We start from the raw sequence: 22,819 nt of genomic DNA, 5'->3' as shown, positions 1-22,819 counted from the left end.
ACCCCTTGAGCATGTGATTGGTTACCCATCAGCAGTAACCTAGATGCAAGTGCTTGAAGCTCAGCAGGCTGCGGTGTACAACAACTCAGAGTGTGTTCCATTACACTAAAATGAAGAAGAACATGTGGAGGTGGTGTTGCAGGAGCAGGATGAGACAGAGGTGCTCATTTTTTCAGCCCCCTTATTATTGGTTAGAATGACTTGGCTCATCAAATGTGTTTACACTCAGTCAGTATAAGCACTTGGACTGGTCATGCAAGAAGAAATCAATAGGTTTTTTTTTTCTGATGATTGATCCACATTAGATCAGCATAAGCCTTCTGACATTGTGACAGCTGACTCGTGTGTGTGTGTGTGTGTGAGTGTGAGTGTGTAGGAGTGTGTGTGTGATTTTTTTCATTTGTCTGCCTTCCCTGGAGAAAGTTTTATCAAAAGGTTTTATTAAATTGCTTCATGTGAGAATAGGACAACAGTCACATTAAAGCTTTATTGTTCCGGCTGTGTTACTTTGGGTTGTAGAGCCTGAGGCATTCAGGATCTGCAGATCATTGTGTCCTTCCTCCTGCCGCACATATGGGCTCTGGCTATTCTTTTCATGTTTATGTTTTTTTAGCCATAGCAGGAAATCGCCAATTGTAACGAGCTGGCGCTCAGACCTATGGCACTGCAGCTCTGAAATTTTGACGAATAGCCTACAGAGGACTAATTGCAAGCAGGGGAAGTGAAGTATGATTTAGGGGACGTACCCAGGAACCTGATTGTTGTTGAACAGTAAAAACAGCAGCAGGCCTTTGCCAAGTTCAAGGCCTTTCCAGAAAGTCTTTCAGATGTGCTAAAAAAAAGTACTGTGATTCACTGAGTGGGTTATTTACCCTACAGTCAAGTGCAAAAGTTTTCACAGCCTTAAGACAAAATGAAAACAAACGCAATCATAATCCCTCATTATCATGAGTAAGAAAAGCACCAGATATAAAATATTAATAGAACAAAATCAAAATGCTATCTGTTTAACATCAGTTTGTTTTTCTATTGATTTCTCCTCAAGCTTTGAACTGTTCTCTTATCACAGGACACGCCACATTTCACTGTTAAATGTTTGGAATAATTTTATATGTAGAAAAGTGGAGGTACGTTTTCTTCATTCCATTCAATGACACGTTTTGTTTTTAACAGTCTTCCTGGTGTATTAGTTCTAAGACAGATATTTGTCCATTGTTTCAGTTATATCTCTCAGAGTTTGTCGCAAACACTTTGGATTGGGGTCTTATTGAAGAATACACACACAATTCATCTTTAACTCACAGGAATGCCTTTCTTTGTAGATCGTGAATCGCAAATGGAGAAATATTTTCCTCCTTTTTATTCAAAAACAGGGTGGTTTAACTGGTTGTCTTTAAAAAATGTGTCTGATTTTTACCCATTCTTTATGAATCTATTAGTCAACTTTTTTTAAACTTGGTCCAGTTTCTTTTCTCATGATGAGATTTTGGATTTTTCGACTTGGTTTAAATCTGTATCCAGATTTCTGTAAAACTTTTGTGACAAGGTCCATTATTTAAATCTGTATATAAATAATGTGAATTAAATTTAACTGAATTTCCTGTATTTTGGTATAAAAAAAGGTATTTATTTTTGTCAATAGCTGTATGTTAATAAAGTTAACCTAAAATGTTAACTGTGTCTCCACGACAACCAGTAATTACTTGGCACTGTTCCAACTCCAGATTCCCCAAAACCCACTGCTGATCTTTCTGTTTCTCAGCATCAATACATTCGCACCGAATTATTGCATTTATAGCAATTTTTTTCTTTTTTAGTCTGAAAAGCCCAATAGAATACTAAAGTCAACTAAGAGATTAAAAATAAGATAGTAGCTTTTTATCTCAGGTTTTTAAGCAATTGTACTTGGGTAATAAATATCATAAGCATTATATATTATCATTTTGGTGGAATTTGCTATTTATATACTGTACATGTGTAATTTTTTTATCCCACTGCAATTTAGAATACAAACTCTAACTCAATTATGGTTTCATGAGAAAAAAAAAACAACAACCGCAAAAGTAATTACTTGGCACAATTCCAGATCAGGATCTACAGGGTGCCTATCTGATGGACTTCCCCCAAAATCCCCTTTGCTGATCCTGCTGTTTTTTAGTGCAGTGGTAAAATCGGGGAAATAAACTGTTATTTCCACCAAATATAACACTATGCTTTGTTATTCTTTTCTTCTGTTTTAAAAACAAGGTTTTTTCTTTTTCTTTTCTGTTTTTCTCTCCGCTGACTTGATAGAGGGGCATACAGCGTTATGAACGAGTGTAAAATGTTCAGGATAAGAGAAAGCTCAGGCTCAGCAGTGTGCTTTTTTAGAAGAGCAGCTCAGAGTGTGTGCCAAAGAAAATAATTCCCCTGCGAGGAGGGACAGGGCTTGGAGCATAACTTTAGGAAACATGTGATTAGCATCTGAAAAGCACCTCTTATTCTGCACCCCAGAGATGTCGGACACAGTCCAGCTCGCTCACAGTAATCGTCTCTCAGTAGCTAAAGGCTCTCGGGGCTTTTATCAGATCGGACGCATTCCCTTTTTTCTCAACTATCCTCTCTGAATTGCACCTTGATTCTAAATATTTTTAAGTCTGTATCAGATTTGAGCAACAAGCAAGAAGAGATAAAAATATACAGCACAATCAAAGTGAATGGACACATTGTGTGTTTAATGCCAGTGTCCTGAGAAACCAAGTGTCGACACCAGCGTTATGACTTTACAGTTATTTAGAGCCTGTGTACACACACCTCTACACACGCTTGCTGAAAACTTCCTATTTGTGGATTTATAATATTATTTATAATTATACTATGCACTATTTAGACTATTTACCATGCTGTGTGTGAGAGAGAGTTAGAGACATCATTAGACCAGTTCCTCAAAGCTAAAACACAAACACCCACACATACACACACACACACACACACACCTGGTATTAATAAATGCAAGCACATCCGTAGTTAAAAATGATGACCATTTAGTGTAATACACATTAAGATTTTATGTAAAACATATTAAACATCAGTGACCCCATTACATTTAATAGTTTTAACTTTAAATTAAAGTTTTTGAAATAATCCCAAAACTTCCACTGAAGAATATATTTCTTTCATTGTTCCCTCACTGTTAACAATGTTGAACAATGCCATTTTATTTCTATCTTTAGATAATCGTGTAATCTCAGTCAGTTTGTGAAGGACTGGAGATACAAATAGTCAGGAGGTTAGAAAGATTCTCAAGAGGAAGTTGATTTGAAACTATTTTGTAAGTTTCATAACTATTTATATACATCCCACAGTGGCTCGTGACTGTAGATTATAATGGAGCAGGACAACATTATTAACTCTTTTTACCAGAGGGCTAAAAAAAATGGCATTTGCCCAGGTTTTGTGGTGTCAGACTTCAGCATTGAATTTCTTTGTAAACAAAAAGACTCATGTGGCTCATATAAAAATAGATTCACAAGTATTTATGTTTTTTAGGGGCAATATATTCATAGAAAAGTTCCAAAAAAAGAAACTATTAAATTTTTTCCACACAATTGTTTACATTTTTAAAGTAAACCTGACAAACCCATTTCTTCATAAATAGACAAAATATATATATACAGTATATGTGTGTGTGCAGTGGTGTGCCGTGGGGTTTCAGTCAGGGCCATCAGTAAGCATGTAAACCACATACATACTCATCTGTTACAGCTAGCGCAGCCATATGCAAATAATGCGCATATTCGGCTGCACATACAGGCACTCAGCAACATGACAGCTGATCAACAATTAGCCTAAAACAGTATGCTAGGTAAGGGTGTGTTGAATTCAGACTAAATTAGTGTGTGTGTTGGTGGGTCTGTGTGTGAACATTGATTTTATTTGATTGAAGGAGAATAATATTGGCATCATATTCTTTTCATTTGTTACAGTTATTTTAATGAAAAAAAAAAACAAAAAACTGATTTCATGATAAATTTACATGAGTATGAATAAAGGCACAAACACTAAACCCTACAATTGTCGATATGAGGTCTGTAATAAGATTTAGACTTGATTATATCCTAATACAGCATTCACTAGTTGCGTTATCTTGTTGCCATAAATACTTTTGTAATGTTGGGCTTTGTGTATGAAATATGGATTTGTGCTTCTGTGACCGCTGGATTCTGTATTTAAGTTCAATTAAAGGAATTCATTTTACTTGTTAAATGCACATTATGTTAATCAGATCAAATCTAAGCATTCGGATAGGATTCATTTTACATGCTGAGCTGGAGTACTCTGTGATTTTATTTCTGGCAAGATTATGTTTTTTTCCTCTTCCTCCTCCTCCGTCTCCTCCCCCATGAGCATTCCAGCCCCAGATTCCTGCTGTTTTTCAACAAACACTGCATGGACCTGATCATTTTAGCGTATCTGCACACTAAGATTTTTATTATGATTTTGCTACTCGTGGCATGTAATTGTTTTTGAGCGATCACCAGGAGAAAATACTTGATGAATGGTGTGAAAAAAATAATTGCTGTCGTTCGTATCATTTCGCCTCTATGCTGTTTTCACTGGAAGCTCGGTTTACGTATATCAACATCTGCAACAGTATTCTTATTATAGTATTCTGTAAATAAATTTCAGGATCCATTAATGTGATCGCATCATGAACTCTATCACAAACATCTGGCGTTGTAGGAAAAAGAAACTTCTAGAAAGTCGCTCAGTCCGGGTTCATTTATAACTGTGGAGTTTTATCACTCACAGTATGTGGAGGAGATGTGCAGATGTTTTATTAAAGCTGTCACACTGAGAAAACAAATACTAACACTCCAAAATGGCTTTTGGCTTCTTTAATAAAAAAAAGCCCTAGCTTTGTATTATGTTAGGTGAAATGATCAATACTAAAAATAGTGTCTTCTGTATATGTATATATAATCCCTACTGCACTCTGATTTGATAACAAGCAGCAAAAATGGTAAAATGCACATCTAGTTCCTGTTATTTTTTGTTAATTTTTTTGTTAGCAATTTTGGTATGGAAACTCATTAAAATGGAGATTTACTGATTAAGTTCTCTGCAGGTGGCCGTTATAATTGTCTGGCGACTCAGACTTTTTTTATATCATCACGGTTGACTATGATGAGAAAGAACAAGTCTCAGGACAACAGATGCCCAGGCAGGGGGTTAGGACTGCACCAGACTGCACTGATTATATATGATACCCCGAACTGATCCAATACTGACACCCTGTGTGTAAAGAGCCATGCATCACAGCCATAATACTAACATGCTTCAAGATGAGAACTCAGGTTCACAGGAAGTAAAGTACAGGACTGCACATACAAAGATTTGAAGGAATAAAAAAATTGCATCAGCATGCACTCTTATGAAAAAAAAATGGCAGCCTTCCATCAGACACCCTAAAGCGTTCTTCACTTTGTCCCGCTGTGGGAAGCTTTAAAGCATCTGTGTAGAATCCTAACACAGAGTCTTAGTCACAAAAAAAGGTTCTTGTAGACCAAAGTAGTTCTAAAATCTAGAACTGTTGACCATCTAAAGAGCTTTTCAGGAAACATTTTTTAAAATATTTTGTTTGTTGTTTATTTGTGAAACCATAAAGGTTCGCCAGAGATCCCCCACAATTGAGGTTTTTCCACACACAAATAAATTCTTAACATAGCCATTTTTAGGAAATGATAATGCTTAAGTAATTGATTTTCCTTTCATTTCTGAATAGAACCTTTAAAAAACCTCTTAAAAATTGTTTCTTTGGTTCAACACCGTTGGCCTTTTAACAGAGGATTTCAGAGGATTTCGAGAGCCAAAATCCTTGTCTATTCAAACGAGTGTTGGGAAAACTTTCATTCATTCATTCATTCATCTTCTACCGCTTATCCGAACTACCTCGGGTCACGGGGAGCCTGTGCCTATCTCAGGTGTCATCGGGCATCAAGGCAGGATACACCCTGGACGGAGTGCCAACCCATCGCAGAGCACACACACTCTCTCATTCACTCACACACTAGGGACAATTTTTTTTCCAGAGATTCCAATCAACCTACCATGCATGTCTTTGGACCGGGGGAGGAAACCGGAGTACCCGGAGGAAACCCCCGAGGCACGGGGAGAACATGCAAACTCCACACACACAAGGTGGAGGTGGGAATCGAACCCCGACCCTGGAGGTGTGAGGCGAACGTGCTAACCACTAAGCCACTGTGCCCACGTTGGGAAAACTTATTAAAATGTAATAAAAATGAAGACTCTTAGGGGTTATTTACTTTTCCCATCTTGGGAAACCTTAAATGGTTCCAAATAGACCTCTGCCACAGAAGGTTTCTCTTTATGATAACGTTATCACAATGTAAACTTCATATGGAGGAGAAAATTGTGAGCAGCTCATAGCACTGAGCTCATATTTAAACAAACTGAAACTTTATCCTGGTCTAAAAGCCACAAGCAGCTGTACTCTGATTTCTCTGGCTCTTCTTGGCAGATACACAGCCATTTTCATATTGAAGGGGAAGAACTGGGCAGTATGTTGAAGATGACAGTTATTCCTTAATACCTCTCCTGGTATTTTAGGCATATTTTAAAGCGAAACGGGGATGGAGGTGGAGGGTAAAGGTCATTAGCCATATCAGTTTATTTGAAGTTTGATTAGAATGAACCGGCATTTAGGAGATCAATATTGTTGTCTAAGGAACACGTAGACATGATGTTAACATGCGCTCAATATGCACTACATTTTTCTAAACACTGTGCTAATGGGCAGGATTTATCCCTCTGTGCTGGGTTAATGTTACTCCATAACTCAAAAAATGACATACTATTTTCATGGCCAGAGCGTTAGAAGACCACCTTTCAGAAGGTCAAGGATATCCTCCTGAAAGACATAAAACTCCTCAGTCTGCAGAGAACTTATTGCAAGTGAAACATTTACAGCAGAGAGCTGATGCGCCAGATGTTAAACGAAAGTCTGCTGGGACGCCATATGCTTTAAATGTAGCACAGCAGCCTCTGTGCTTCAATCTCATTATATTTCCCGTTGGGTTCAGTGTCATTGAGAAAACCACCGGCATTCCCCAGTAGCCATGCAATATCACTTTACAACACTTCTACTCTTGTGTCCTGTAGTTCTCAGCTGCTGCACAACCACACAAACAGGATTCATATGTTTAGCCAAAGTTGAAACGATGAAATATCTTTAACATGTCAGAATGCAGCTGTTACTGTCCAACAGGTGATTATTTTCCTATAACAGCACGTCCTGAAATGTTTTTGTCCTATTTTGACACAGCAGTTGTCTAACCATTTTATCCATTTGTAGTTAAATTTAATGTTATGGGATGTCCACAAAAATGTTGTGATGGCAGAAAACAAAATGCTAACACTGGAGACTCCTTCCATTACTATTCATAAACTCATAATGAATAACTGCTATTCATAAAACCTGACCAAATCTGCCACACCTTCTTAATACCACTCATTTAAACGTAACCCGTTTTTACATTTGTATCACTGCATGCACCATTGGGCCTGAAGATATTAAAAACATAAAATATGTAGATCTTACACCTTGGTTTTAATGGGTGCTATGATCAGGTAAAATATCACCCAGTTACAGTTATTTTAATTTCTTTATTTTGTTTCTAAACGGTGTAAGTGAACTGAAAAAAAATAGTCGTGACTTTTTGTTGAACTGGAAACATTTTAGCACTAAATGGAAAACACTCATCTCTCGACTAACTTCCCATCTGGGGTGTTTTCATATCTCATTATTTTGTTCCCGTTATAGACTTCAGATTCACATCCATTTTGACCAAGATAAGGCTGTTACTGGGGGTAAATAAATCAATGAAGCTCTTGATCTAGAACTTTTAATCGATATGCTTACAACTTTACCCTCAAAATTCATCTGAATTAATAAATAACTAATTTAGAGTCAATAATTGTCCAAGAATGGCCAGGTAATAAGATAATAAATATTTTGTTTGTGTCCGTGAGCATGATTAAATGCTAATAAAACTCAACATGAAGTGTTTACATGAAGTTCTGGTTTGGGATTTTTTTTTTGTTCAGGAAAAATATCATGTACATTCTTTCATTCCCAGTTCACCTGCTGTATTTATGCTAGGAATTAAACATAAATTAAAGATACATTTTAAATATAAATTTATGTTATAGTGAAGCTCAATTTGGAAATATCTAGCCAGTAGTCTTTAACAACCAAGCAGTGTACTTTGCCTTAACTGATTCATTTTAATGGGCTCAGAGCAGGTGCAGGGTGTGATGAGTTACAGTTATTGTCATAGAAAAGCAGGGTTCTTGTGCAGACATAAAGCAGCTTTAAGCTGTATGAGTTATTTGGCCCAATTTTATTTTATTTAGAAGAAAATCACACATCATAAAAAAGTAAAGTAAACTTAAAACAATGTTACATGGTCAATGATGAATTTAGGGAGTTTGAGTGTGACTATGATGCTCATATGAAAGCCACCAATAGTAGCACAGCATGAGATGACAAAAAACTCAGGGAATATCTGCAAACATGGTAATCACAATGCAAAAACGATAAAGTCATCTGCGTTTATTTTTGACTTCATTGTCCATGAGCCTTATTTGCAATGATTTTGGTAATGGGATATTGGTGATTTTTAACTGTAGGACTGTAAGTATAGGATTGGTCAAATAACAAGTACTAATCTTCAAACATTGCTGTAATCACACCTTTAATTATAAACCAGGTTAAATCTGTTGTTAAATCAGGATACAATCCCTAATTTTACAGTCTTAAAAATATCAGCTAGTAGATTAGGAGATTTTGACAATTATGTAAGAGTAAGCACAAGTTGATGCTGCCAAGCCAAATGCCCCATTTTTACAAACACTGCCTTGAAATCTCTGATGATTCCCATTCCTACTTTCACAGCAGTATATACTGAAACCACAGATTCTGATTGGTCAGATAGTGTTGATACATTTTCTTTCATAGCAGTTCTGACAAAGGTCCTGGTTGTGAAGGCAAATGAAAGGCTTATATTAAATCCTCTTGTTCTAATGTATCAGTGGACCTGTACCAGTGGATCCTCTTAGGGACCTGTACTGTATGGAGGATAGGGCACGTAATGTAAAGAATAATTAACAGCTTAATTAAATGTGAATGAAAATTTACTTAAAGACTCGTTTTGATATGGAGATATTTATAGAGCATGTAAGAAAGGAGTCTCCAATGTCAGCACTATTTGTGGGCTTTTTGGTAACAAGCTTCATTGTGTTTTATTATGGTTGAGAGGGAATAAATGTTTATAGCTGAAATAATATAAATAATAATGGGAATTAACCATAGAACATTAGATGTAACTATAAACTATAAAAAAGTATGATGTGATCATTCATTAATAAATATAAATTGTAATCTTTGGCCATTTTTGGTGGTTTAGCTGGAATGAAGCATGCAGTATCATTGGAAGGTCATTTACTTTGAGGTTATAGCACCCTGTTGTTGATTTATTTTATTTTTATATAACAGCGTGAATGAATGTTTTATAGCTTGGAACAGTCTTGGAATTGTTTTAACAAAGTGATGCGTTTCTGCCTATTTTAGGCGCTGTTTGTGTTAGATGTTTATTGTGAACTGTGTTAAACGTAGAGTCATTTAGAGTACTTTTTGGTTAGTTAAGGTAACTTTCTGAGACACAGAATCCAAAAAGATGCAACCATTTTCTTCAGTGTTCACACAAAAGCCATGCTCTTAAACCTGTACACATCAGCTACAGCTAGTTCTGTGTTAGAAACCTCTGAATGCAAATGCTAATAACCAGAAGGATTTCTGAACTCATAAACAAATAGAGAATCTTTCTTGTGCTATCTGTTTGGATGTTTATGGTCTAAATCATGTGTACTCCCACTCAGACTTGAGCTCAAGCCACAAAGTGAAAGGAAAAAATACCAATAATATAAAAGTTTTCTGCTTTAGAAGACGTTTGTTTTTTTAAATTCTAATGTAGAAATAGTTCATGCACACACAGAAATCTACTTTCTCCTTATGCTTTAGAAAGGGTTTGGTTAAGGTTATGTAAATTTTATTTAAAAAAAATCACTTTCTAGTGTGTATTTACACCTTTTATTGTCCTCGCTCATTCAGACTACTAAGACACTGAAAGGGACTCTAAGGCACAGTCGAGTATGAATGAATGCTCTTTTTATTCCTTCTCTCTCAGTGTCTTGTTATTGCAGATTTGCTGATCCAGCATGAGACAGGGAAACGTCTGTGAAGCATTTTATCTGCAGATTCTTTTTCTGTAGCTAGGACAGCTGCCACCATCTCCCCCTTATTTGCCTTTAGGGAAAATTCAAGCCACCTTGTGTGGTGAAATACTCACCGAGTTCCCTTTAGCTTGGTGAAGTGAACAGTGGAGTTGTCACATGAGCAGCAGCTGTGTGAGTGTGTGTGTATGTATGTGTGAGCTTGTGTGTGTGTGTGTGTGTGTGTGTAGGGTGTAGCTCTTGTGCACAAGCACACACTGAACTTTGCTCTATTGGGAAGAAATGCAGTGAGTTATCTGCCAAGCCAGAGAGCTGTGTGTGAAAGTAAAGGAGCAGTGAAAAGAGAAGGGTTCTGGCTTTGGCTATAGCTTGCAGTTTGGTTGGACGGGAAACACGGCGCCACTCGCTTACCCTACATTCTCATTCAATGCTGTTTGTTTTTCATTTATTTCTCAGTTCTTTTTCTTTTACTTGCTGGATCTTTTCATGTTGCTTATGTACCTGACAGCTGTGCTGGCATGTCACTGTCACTTTAATGTAGGCTTCCATCTCGTCCCTGTACAATCTCTCACTCTCTCTCTTTCTCTCTCTCTCTCTCTCTCTCACACACACACACACACACACACACACACACACACACCTCATGCCATCCTTGTAAAGACCTTCTATTCCATAATTCTTAATAATTCTATGCATATACCTAAACCTAATCCTAACCTAAGATAAAACTTTTGACTCATTTGATAAAAAAAAACAAAACATAAATAAAAGCTTAAACACATGCTCCATATCTTTGTTTGCCTTCTTTTGCCAACAGCCTGAGCTCATAATCAAATCTGCCCGATCTTTTTCACATTTATTGTCACAATGTTTTCACAAAGTGACTGCTTCAGCACAGGAGGATCAGGACATGAAGGACATAAAAACAAGCTCAGACATCGAGACAATGAGAGCTCCAGACCCTCTCTCTCTCTCTCTCTCTCTCTCTCTCTCTCTCTCTCTCTCTCTCTCTCTCTCTCTCTCTCTCTCTGCTACCTCACCTCCCTTCCTGTAAAAGAGCCCCTCTCTCTCACTGCCCCACCCCATCCCTTACACCATCTTTCCCTTTGTCTCCTGCTCTCTTGTTTTCCTTCTCTGCAAGAGAGACTTAATCCTCCTCATTGTGCAATGGCTCCCAACACACACACATGCACACATGTAAAGATGCTGCGGAGGAACAACCACGTTAACCGGCACATGTGCTGCTCATTTGCAGCACCAGAGCCTCTGACAGGTTGTTGTGGTTCTGGTTGTTGATCACGTGTTGTTAGGATTCAGCTTTTTTTCACTTTGCATTCAATAGAAAGTAGATCAGGTCATTTACTAATTCAAACCACAGTCAGGTAACCACTTTATCAGTTATAGATAAGGCTATAAAGATACACTTTACTGAGAATGCTGGGTATCATCAGTGCCTTAAACCACAGACAACCTCAGTACATTTCTACTCAGAGAAGGAATTAAAGGAATTATTATTAAAGGAATAGTCTTAATCTTCACCTACAACACCTGCGTCTTGTGTGCACTTTCCATTTTTTTCCAATTTATCAAGTTTCTCCATACTGAGCAAAGGATAGACAACTTGTTTTACATGAAACTCAGGTCTGAGGACAGTTGTTGGGGAAGTCAGTTAATGTTTTTGTGCAGCACATATTTTTGTAGAACATTACCTCAGTTGAAAGTGTGTTTAAATTAAGCTCTAATTAAAACGGATGCTTAACCCGTGTTTTCCTAGCAGCCCATTCAGATTATTGGCATTAACAATGTTCAGCCCATTTCAAAATGACATCTTCAGTAACACTGAGATAACTTCTTTAAAACAAGAACTTTTCATCAAGCCTTTATAAAACGTATGATCATTGTATATGCTTCTGACTCATAGTATTAATTATTAGTAAGGTAAAGATTTAAATAAAGATATATTAGTAACCTAGTGTTTAGCTCGGATATACTGAGGTCTGTGCTCATGATCAGTTCTAGTCATAAAATTAAGTTTGTTTGCTATCATTACACATTTAACAGACTGAAATTCACCCTCATTAATGTTCCTTCAGTCTATAAAATTACACCTTGATGCTTGTGTTTCTGGTTATAGCTGTGGCTAAAGTAGTGAGACAGAAAAGGAATAAAATTCACCTACAAGTAGAAGTAAATCCAATTAAAGGGGAAAGGATGAAGGTCATGAAAGCTACACCTTTGTGTCTCCTAGCACTCTATCTTGTGAGCATGTGACTGATCTATCTGAATGATTAAAATATGAAGAGGCTGATTATTATTAAGTAGCAGCAGATTTTGACCTCTTACTGGATTATAACTGTTGCTTTGTACATATTTTCTGCCTTCAAGGATTTTCTTGTTAGCTTGTCCATATAAAATATGACCTAATAATAAACATAAGCAAGGAATGTGGATTATATAACCCAATGCAGTGCTCAGCATTGCTGCCAATAAGCGGTAGTCTTTGCTTATTTACAAGTGCATTCAGTTTATAGCTACTCATTGTGTCTATGTTTAGATAAAAAACAAAAAGGTTAAATTCTTAGTTTGCTTAAAACTTCAGAAGTAGCTGCTTCATATCAGCCATGCTGACAATCAGTACTCCCTTCCTCATAGAGAGTTGAGTCGTCTCTTATAAGGATTGAAAAGGAATCATATGCTCATGTCCACAGGCTGAAATCGTTTTGTTGTTTCAGTTTCTGTTCTCAGACTGCTCTTCAATTTAACACTCATCTTCCAAGTTTTACTATGCCCTGAAGAAACACTTTGTGTCAGGAGTGTGAGGTATAAAACACAACTCACCAGTCACAACCCATACAACCAGTTTGAGAGTACCGTATTTCTGTAGGTTGAGGCGATAGGTTCTTTGTCTTACCTTAAGACACTGAGGAGTTCATGATCTTAGATAGAGGCCATAATGCCGCTTCCCCCCAATGGCTTCTTCTGGTGAAGGGTGAGTGTTTTTTATGAGCCACTTTCTATTCCCTACAGGGCCGTGAGGAGTGTACCTCCCCTTCTCTCTCCATCATGGAGATGACTCTTTAGGGGTTAAGGGGAGGATGGGAGGGAAAAGGGTTTTATATCTATCGTGTGGTAAAAGAGAGAGTATGGGGTGCTGAAGACTAGGTGATGAGACATGGCTATTCACAAGACAGACAGAAGGACATTGATGTTTAGTCCATTCCTTACTTAGGGAGGAGGTAATATCTCCAAAAAAACAGCACATCCTGACATCTATCCCATGGTTGTTAAAAGACTGTAGAAATCCAGTCAAGAAGGCATTGGGTGTCACCTGGTCAGCTCCATTATGCACTTGGCCGCTTCAGAGCTTGTAATATCTTGCTCGGCTTCTTTCTTTGTTCAAACCACTAGCATGCTTTTCTCTCTCATCCTTAGAAGCACAAGGAGTGCTTAGAGTAAAAAATTCTGCGTATTACCATTGCTTATTAAACTGGACAAATGCATTCTTTGTCTCAGAATACCTCATAGAGCGAGCTGTACCATGGCCCACTTCATCAAAGCTGCTTCTGTGTGGTGATGCAAGTCAGGTGAAAAACTGACAAGTAGGTCGACAAATATGCCAGGTGTACTTCAGTTCAATCTAGGTTTATTTGAATAGTACTTTTAACAATGAATATTGCCAAAATTAATGGCAAAATATTTTTCAATACGATACAAATATCACATATTTTTGATACAAAACCGAATGATACTATAATAAAAAATAAAAACAATTAACATCATCAGAACACTAAACTTTTGGCTGCTGTCACTATATATTGAATTGCTGTTTTTCACAGAAAGACACCATTTAACTGACACTGCGAACATTCAACAGACTACCGTTTTTGCATAACCTGTAAGTAGAGGAGATTGTGCAAACAGTATTACAAAAAAAAAACATCTGCCACCAACAGCCAAAAAACCCAACATGGTTTATAATAGATAAATAGATAAACATATCTAATTTGCTGGTTATACCTTGCCCCTGAAAAATTCAAACACCAAAGCGAGATTGTAACGCTTGTGTCTGATTATTGTGTTAGGCAAAATGTTTTTTATAACAGAAGCTCCGGCGGCTGTAGTCATTCGTTCATTCATTCATTCATTCATTCATTTTCTACCGCTTATCCAAACTACCTCGGGTCACGGGGAGCCCCTCAGGCGTCATCGGGCATCAAGGCAGGATACACCCCGGACCATCGCATTCACTCATGCAATCACACACTAGGGACAATTTTCCAGAGATGCCAATCAACCTGCCATGCATGTCTTTGGACCGAGTGAGGAAACCGGAGAACCCGGAGGAAACCCCTGAGGCACGGGGAGGCGGCTGTAGTGTCATCTGTAATTTAAATCAGATTTATTTCATCTTTTCATTCTAATACTGTATTGTTTCTTTAGTAATAACTCATTCACAGGGAATTGCATGGCTCATATAATCTAACCCTAATAATTGTTTTATTATTAAAATTATCTTATTTAAATAAGATACACAAAAATACATTAAATTAAGTAAACAACTACATTAACAAATTATACTTGATAATGTCATACAATAAAACTTTTATTCTTAAGGATTACCACATTTATGTTTTGCTGTTTTAATCCAGAGAGACATCAGCATTCACTATACCTGCTGAAATACCCATGTTGTTATTAACATGCTAATTTCATTAAATACCCAGTGATGGTGATAAAGGTAAAATCACTGACTGAATTAAACTCACTGTTTCACTGATTTGTGATACAGCTACAACTTAGATGTTGGAGCAACAGTCAAGAAAAAATTTGCCCTGTGATTTGTTTCTCTTTTCTGTATTTATGCTAATGCTAATTTGACTTAAAACTCAAGTGACTGATTATTTACCTAGACAGGATATGTCAGTGTAGCCTATTTAGAACGATTAAATGTAGATATTAGAATTTATATTGACTGATTAGCTCTAAATATATTGTTGGACTTAATAGATATAACTGTCGAAAACAGTTTACCTACAAAATGTCTTTTTTATGCTGTCACATAGTGATCACTTTACAGTATATGTGCCATATGTTTGTGTTTTTCACGTTTTATCTCCCTACGAGACTTCATCTGTTCAACAGTTCAACACAGAGTGATCCTTGTCAGGAAGCCATATTGTCCCTGTTCTTTCTCGAGTGTAAGCTCACTGTGGGAAATAAGACTAGGACTTTCTGTTTTGTGCCACATTGGAAATGTACTGTTCAGCTTCCTCACGTCATAGAGGACAGCACAAGAAAGGGGTTAAACGCAAAAGAAAAAAAAACAGCAAAAAAAACTGACAGCATGCTTTGTGGGTAGAGCTATAAATAGAAGACGCTCAGACAAAATAAGGTTGTGTTTTGTCTATATGCAGACTAGATTGTAAACACAGGAATTGAATGCTAATGTGAATCTATTGGTTTGACTCAGCCCTGTTCTTCAACTTTTAGCCACACAGTTTGTCGTCACTTGGGACTTCACTCTGTGTGTTTTAGAGAAAGAGGCAGTCTTTGGCATGTTGCCAATCCTTGAGACCACTAGTAAGTCAACAGTTTTAACATGATGACTGATAATAACCTCAGATCAGGCCTACAGCCAGCAGATTAGTGTTAGGTGAAGAAAGAGGAAGCGCAAAGCGAAGCCTCCAAACCTTGCTTCATGCTTGAACATGCTAAGTGAATCCTGCAGTAATGTATGTTAATCAGTGATGCATGCATTAATCTGTGCTTTAACCAGGCCTGTAGAGGCGAGTGATATTCTTCTATTCTCTGGATTAATTATTCTCCCCATGGAGCCATTTGCTAGTCCAGATTCAAGCTGGTTTGGAATAATGTTACCTCACTACTTAATAGGGAAGAATAGTGATGCCTTGATGTGTTTTTTTTATGGTAGTTACGATGTTATATGAGACTTTTAGTGCAGTGCAGTGTCTTTCATCATCAGCACATAGGGGTAAGGAGCACTAACACATACCACAGAAATGGATTAAATTCTCACACTGGGGAGTGGCTCATATGCTCCTGTGGGAGGTGTAATCATCTGGTCTTCTCTAGGAGACATGAAGTTTGATCCTCAGGGACCTGGATAGCCAAGAACTACAGTGTGAATGGCTCCACTGGAAGGGTAGTCTAGAAGCCATAGGTGTTAGATATTAATAATATCATGCTATAAACTTTGTTTAGGGAGAATGTGGTATGAAAATGAATACCATACAACTATTGAGTCATGTATACTTCAATGAATCACCCCAAATTACATGTTAAGAAATAGTTTAGTAGTTTAGTTTAGGATGCTCGCTTAGGAGTCTAACCACACAGCTGTTGATTTCATCAAGATTGGTGAAAGTTTTGCCCCAGTATTTGAGACAAACATCAAACACTGATTCTCCAAGTATGTCTATGTCTAAATGCTCTGATCTGTGCTCAATTTAACCAGCTGAGGTGTCAGAAAAAGGCCTGATGAAGTTACTGTCTCGTATAGCATTGGAAATAAACCTAATCATCCATGAAGCCATGTGATGCTGATCTTCATTGCAAAGTTCCTTGGGAATCCCTGCATTGAGAAATATAACATCAGTTACCACATAGTGTGCATAAAACATTCTTCATGCACTCCTTAATGTTAAAAAGAATAAAACAGTACAATTGTACAATTATGTGACAATTATGCACAAGGTGATTTTTTTTTTTTCAAATCAGCACCGATAACAGTCGTCTTCAAAACAGTTTCATGTTAAAGTGACACATGAATGCGTTTTTCTGCAGGCAGAGGAGAAAAATAAACCTGAGTTAGAAATAAAGCATTGAAATGCAACTCTCTGCAATTTCACAACTGTCTGCACAGGAGGTTTGCAACAAGTAACATTTTAAGGCAATTTCATCAGCTGCCTTTGTAGCTTTTCTTTAACTGTGACGTTTCTGTTTTTACAGGTTGACAGATTTCTACTAGAATGTTGATTTGCAGCAATGAACTCTGCACTTTTGCTTTCATGAGTAACTCTGCTGGCTATTTTGTCCTTCAATTCTATGTCACTTCTACCAGTGAGCAGACTGTTGGAAAAGCAGCAGTACATATGGCTGCTGGTGAAATATACAGAAGGGTCAGGGCTTTTCATTCTGCTGCAAGAAAGCTCTTTGTTCCCCCATGCACGAAGTTCCTCAAAATGAACTCACACATCCACATATGTGCATGATGTGAAAAAAATAATAAAGCAGGGAATTATTGCACAGTAAACTTTTGTCCTCTGACATCCCTGTTGTATATTAAAAACCCCGTGATGTTCTCACATGCCACAAATAGAGTATAGATCTTATCTGTGCTTCATGTTTAGATTGATGACTATCTGATTATTCACTTCAGAGAAGAAGGTTAAACTGGTTGCACAAAGTGAAGTGGGTTAAAGGGCATGCAAGTGGTAAACATGCATTAGTTGCACAAGAAAACTGTTTCTGCAAAAACCTTTTCATTCAAGACCAAATCAAATCGATATTGACAACACAAATTAATTCACTTTGTGTGATTTCACACAATAAGATCAATGATAATGTTATTTTAGTAGTTATCTGATTTTGGCAATACTACAATATCTTTCATTTGGATTATGGACATATTTAAATTTTAGGAAATCTGATAGACACCTGGATTTTAATAGATGTTAATAGTTAAGAATAGATGTTATGCTAATTAAAAACCTGAACCAACTTGTTACCAACTCACTATTGGTCTTCTCAACGCTGATATCGTAAACACGTGATTAAACCAAGTCACTATTATGAATTGTCAGATTTACAATTTTAATTTTTTATATTACTGATGGCTCAGGCTTTAGCTCATGTCTGCTTAGTTCAGTTTAGTTTTTACTGGTTGGCAGTTTTGTATACATGTTATGAATAGAAATTGGATCACTGGTCAAATTCTTGCTGCAGTTTTCTGACTTACATGCAAACATACTCAGGCTTTCGTTTATTAAGATCCTAAATAACGAGTGCTAATTTGCGTGTGCAGTCGGATTAATTGTGTGTACAGCGAGTAAGACTGCTGTGGCTGATTTACCAAGAATAATTAGGTGAATGACATCACATACAACATTGGAGGAGGACACAGTATGTAAATGAGGTGTTGCATGCTTTTTGTTCTCAGTAGCCATGAACATGGAAAACGAAACTCCTGGAAGAGAGAGAGAGAGAAGCATCCATTGCATTATTTATTTAGCTCATGCATAAGATGCAATCCTTTTTATTTTATTTTTTAGTCAATAATTGTGTTTTGTGGGTGATTAAAATTATATTTTTTAGACATATTGTACTGTCTATACAACTAGCACATATTCCTATGCACATACTATTCTTATGCACATACTACCTGCCATAGCTTTATTTATTGTTGTACATATACATGCATATATATATATGCAAATTTTGCACTTCTTGTAGATGCTAAATGGCAATTTGTTGCCATGTACCTTCACTATGCAATGACAATAATGTTCTATCTATCTGTCTGTCTGTCAGGCTGTCCTTAAACACACTAACATTTATTCATGTTCAAGGTTTTAAGACATTTTTCATATGCATAATCTTATACACTGAAATTTGCACATTCTTAATGTTCGTGCTGTAGAAAATTAGGGATGAATATCAAATAAGGTAACAATAATAAGTTGTGGAATAAGTTGTGAAAGTGATAGATCAGGCTCTCATGTGATGTATCCATATTTCAGCTGTTTAAATTGTGACATTTTACATGACACATACTTTATTGGTAATATTCTTAATATACGCAGACCTTAAAAAAATGATCACGTGACCACATTTTCCTGAAAGATGGCAGACTTTTCCATTACAACAGGTGCAGGTTTTTGGTTTGTGGCAATTTGCTCTTTATAGGCTATGTGCTGTGTGTAATTTATAGTTGTTTGAACATGCACGGCTCTATCATTTTGTGTTATAAGTGAAGACCTTAAGGCAGGAGGCAAAATGTATCTCATTATTCAGGAGGAAATGAGCTTCATAGCTCACTGACTATAAGAAGCCTCCTGCTTGCTGTTTTTTTTTTTTTCTTTTTCGTTCTCTGCACTCTGAACAGATGTAGTCAGAGTTTTAGGGGAATTCCCGTATGCTTGTTGAGCTGCTAGAAAAACACTCTAGATATTATTTTAAGCAAATGGCAAGTTAAATTTGATTTTTTAGAAATTAATGTGCTTTTATTACATAATCTGGATTGGGTTTGAAGAAGCTGTGAATGATGTGTTCTTAAATTCCACCACAGGGACTATCCATCACAGTATAACTATCTCAGTCACATAGTAGTTTAAATGGAGCTACTGCATGATGTGAATCTTATTTTATAATATTCTGAAGTTCGCTCAGGCCTAATCTCAGTTGATGAAACTTATCTTCGTATTCATTTTTTTGTGCAGTGAATCATTGCTATAACCATGTTAAAGAGGCAACAGGTGATGGATTAATGATCCTGTATAGAGGACAAAAGAGAAGTGCAGAGGAGTGAATCTGTAACACAATCAGTTGTTGTGGTTATTTCTCCCAAGTGAGTGTTGCGTTTGATACTGAAGCCACGTCTCTGGCACGATGGTAGTGAGGTTCCGCACTCTTCAAACAGTCCCTTCAAGACAAAGGACCAGATGTCTGTGAATGCAGTGCTGAAGGGGGGATTGCATTACCACAGCCGCCAAAACACCCATTTGTCTTATGCGTTTGGATGGTAAAGAAAGTTGACTCTTCTGTCCAGAGATTTACAGCAGATGTCAGCAGTCTGTTTGACTGGCTAGTTTCCATCTTACCCATTCACCTATTTAACCCCACATTAAAACCCACCCAGTAATCCTCACATCACATCCATTCCTGGCTGGGATATTAAAATTTACGCTGAAACCCACCCACACTCAGCTGTCCCGGTTTATCTAAAACGCACCTCCGCTTAGTCTTCCTGGAGCTTTGCCATTTAGCCCCACACCAAAACCCTTTCCTACTTAACCATCATGCCAAAAACCAGCCCACTCTTAGCCTCCTATTTTACCCCTACAACAAAAACCAGCCTATTCTTAGTCTCCTATGTTACCCCATGCCAAAAACCCATTTAATCATAAACATAATTTATGTGTCCTTCTAAGCTGAGGCCCTGGAACGGTTAGAAATACATTTTGGGGGATGGGGAAGGGGAGGGGGTGTTGGCAGTTACTTTTTGAAACTGAAAATGCCAAATACCCACTCACACTTACAATGCCAATTTACCCCCTCTTCGAAAACCCAAATTTAGCCTGCCCGTTTACCTCAATCTACAAACGGCTCACACTTACCCTGTCAGTTTATCACTATTTCAGTAACACACCCACATTTAGCATGCTTATTTAATGTCATGCAAATATCCCATGTTTATCCTCCTCATCTGACCTTAGAAGAAGAACTTATTACCCACAGGGTTGTCCCTTTTGCCCCACAACTGAAATTTAATCACACTTCAGCCAGCATTATAGACATCAAACAAAATGATATTCGAAGCAAATGTAGAAGATGCATTGGTTTGAAAAATAAATTTCAGCATTGGATCCAGCTTGATCAGCATTACAGATGGTTTTGTTTAATATTTTTAAATGATTTTAGTTTTGCAGACCATTAATTTTATTTTTTTTTTAAAATATCTGCTGAGGACCAAAGCAACTAACTAGTGTTTTAATGGCCACTTTTTCTAGTTACTTTACATACGTCTTGCTAGAAATGCTTACTTTGTTGAAACTTCTAACAATTTAACAAAGATCTTGGGATTGCTTAAACATTTTGATCAAATACCAGTTTTCTTTCCAAATCTATCCATCAGTTTGATGCAATTGCTTTCTACAGTATTATCTGTCATCAGCTACTGATAATCACACAATTGACCCAAAACCCACCCATGCTTGGAGAAATGCAGAGCTTAGCGCATTGCATTTTCCAAAAGTGGGTGCTGTGTTTGTAACTGGAACCATGTCTCTGGCTCAGTGGCACTGATGGTTCAAAGTAACCCTTAAAGTCAAAGAGCCAAATCTGTGTGTAGGCACTAAAGGAGGTTCAATTGCCCATAACCCCTGACCCCCACTATCCCCAAATCCACCCACACTAAGCCTGCTGTAAATAAGGAAAGGAACTGGGTTGGACACACAGAAGCCCTCAGGAGACTTATTTTTAGGTCTGGGTCATTTTTACCTCTTGTTAATTTATTAGAAGAGAGAGAACAATATTAATGTACTTTCTGTAACATTGTCGTGTAATCAGAGACTGAAGGAGGATTGATGTGTCTGTCACTTTGTATAGAATTTCAGCCTATTAAAAGGATGTTTTATGACCCATATTACATTAAAAAAAGACTTAAAATTTTTGGCCATCTAGGTCTCATTGTGTAGAACATTAGAGAACATATATAACATGGTACTTTGTTTTAGTTAAATCAGTTACATTCACTCTTGCTCTCTACATATTTTAATTACAATCTCATGAGTACAGGCCTGTGGTGTTTATATGGTTTGTAAAAGGCACTAACGATGTGATTTGAGGCCTTAAATTGCAGTTTTGCAGAGTAGCAATACATCAGCGCTTAATTACACTGGTTCTAATGTGTTTGTTGAAAATGTATAATATTTCCCTGGCACTCGGTGTATTAGTGGGTTAATTAGATACTGTTCAGGGACATCTCTGTGGCATTATCTCAGGAATCTGTCATGCTGAGATGCTCTGCTCTGTGCTCACTGTAACTTTCCAAGGTGACCAGGACGTAATCAGGGGAATGGTGGTATTGTGAAAAGGAGAGCTGTTTGTGCTGATTTATACCACAGCTCTAATAATGTTGTTTCCATCAGGCCAATGGCGTCGATTATAGAGGTTGAGAAATTTGTCAATCTGAGCCTGTGGTCTTTTTGTTTCGCTCATGAATTTGGTATTGGGATTGTCTTTGTGTGGTGTTGGCTCAGGTGTTCTCATGAGGGAGGTGAAGCAATTGATTTCATTCTTCACACATGAACGCATTCCATTTACCTTCATTTGATAATGATTTACAAACCGTTCACCAGAGACTTTACCAACTTAAGACCGGATCCTAAATACAGTATGTGAATGGGACATCTGCTTCAGGTCCTTGTTCTTTGTTCTACATGTACACCAGTGTGACTTTTAGACAAGATCCATAAATGGTTTACTGCAAGAAATGATCATAAAAACAATGTTTCTGTGGGAGAGCATTTCACTGTCCATCATAACAATAACTGGTAAGAAAAGGAGCCTCACAGGATGCAAAACAAAGGCGGTAATGAGTTTTTGGTTGTTTTTTGTGTTTGTTTAACAGGAAATCAGAGGAGGAGGTGGACATGGATAAAGTGACTGCAGCCATGGTGCTAACTAGTCTTTCCACAAGTCCTCTAGTGCGCAGTCCTCCAGTTAAAGTTAGCGGTAAGTCTATGGTGCTGTTCTAAATTCTTCTCATCTGCTCTGCCTTTTT

The 22,819-nt window shown here is 37.3% G+C and overlaps 1 protein-coding gene across 4 annotated transcripts in view; it reads left to right on the top strand.

Annotated features, from left to right (window-relative positions):
- znf704 (zinc finger protein 704) overlaps positions 1–22,819 on the top strand; it is a 46,749-nt gene that overhangs the window by 8,197 nt on the left and 15,733 nt on the right. For all 4 annotated transcript variants that reach the window (XM_060857309.1, XM_060857310.1, XM_060857307.1 and 1 more), the window contains exon 3: positions 22,667–22,770. In XM_060857309.1, the coding sequence (XP_060713292.1) occupies positions 22,667–22,770 (104 nt within the window). The remainder of the gene's footprint in view (positions 1–22,666; positions 22,771–22,819) is intronic.

The sequence above is a fragment of the Tachysurus vachellii genome, chromosome 21 (genome assembly GCF_030014155.1).
Source record: "Tachysurus vachellii isolate PV-2020 chromosome 21, HZAU_Pvac_v1, whole genome shotgun sequence".
In the NCBI taxonomy this organism is placed as follows: domain Eukaryota; kingdom Metazoa; phylum Chordata; class Actinopteri; order Siluriformes; family Bagridae; genus Tachysurus; species Tachysurus vachellii.
This window is presented reverse-complemented; position numbering and strand designations above follow the sequence as displayed.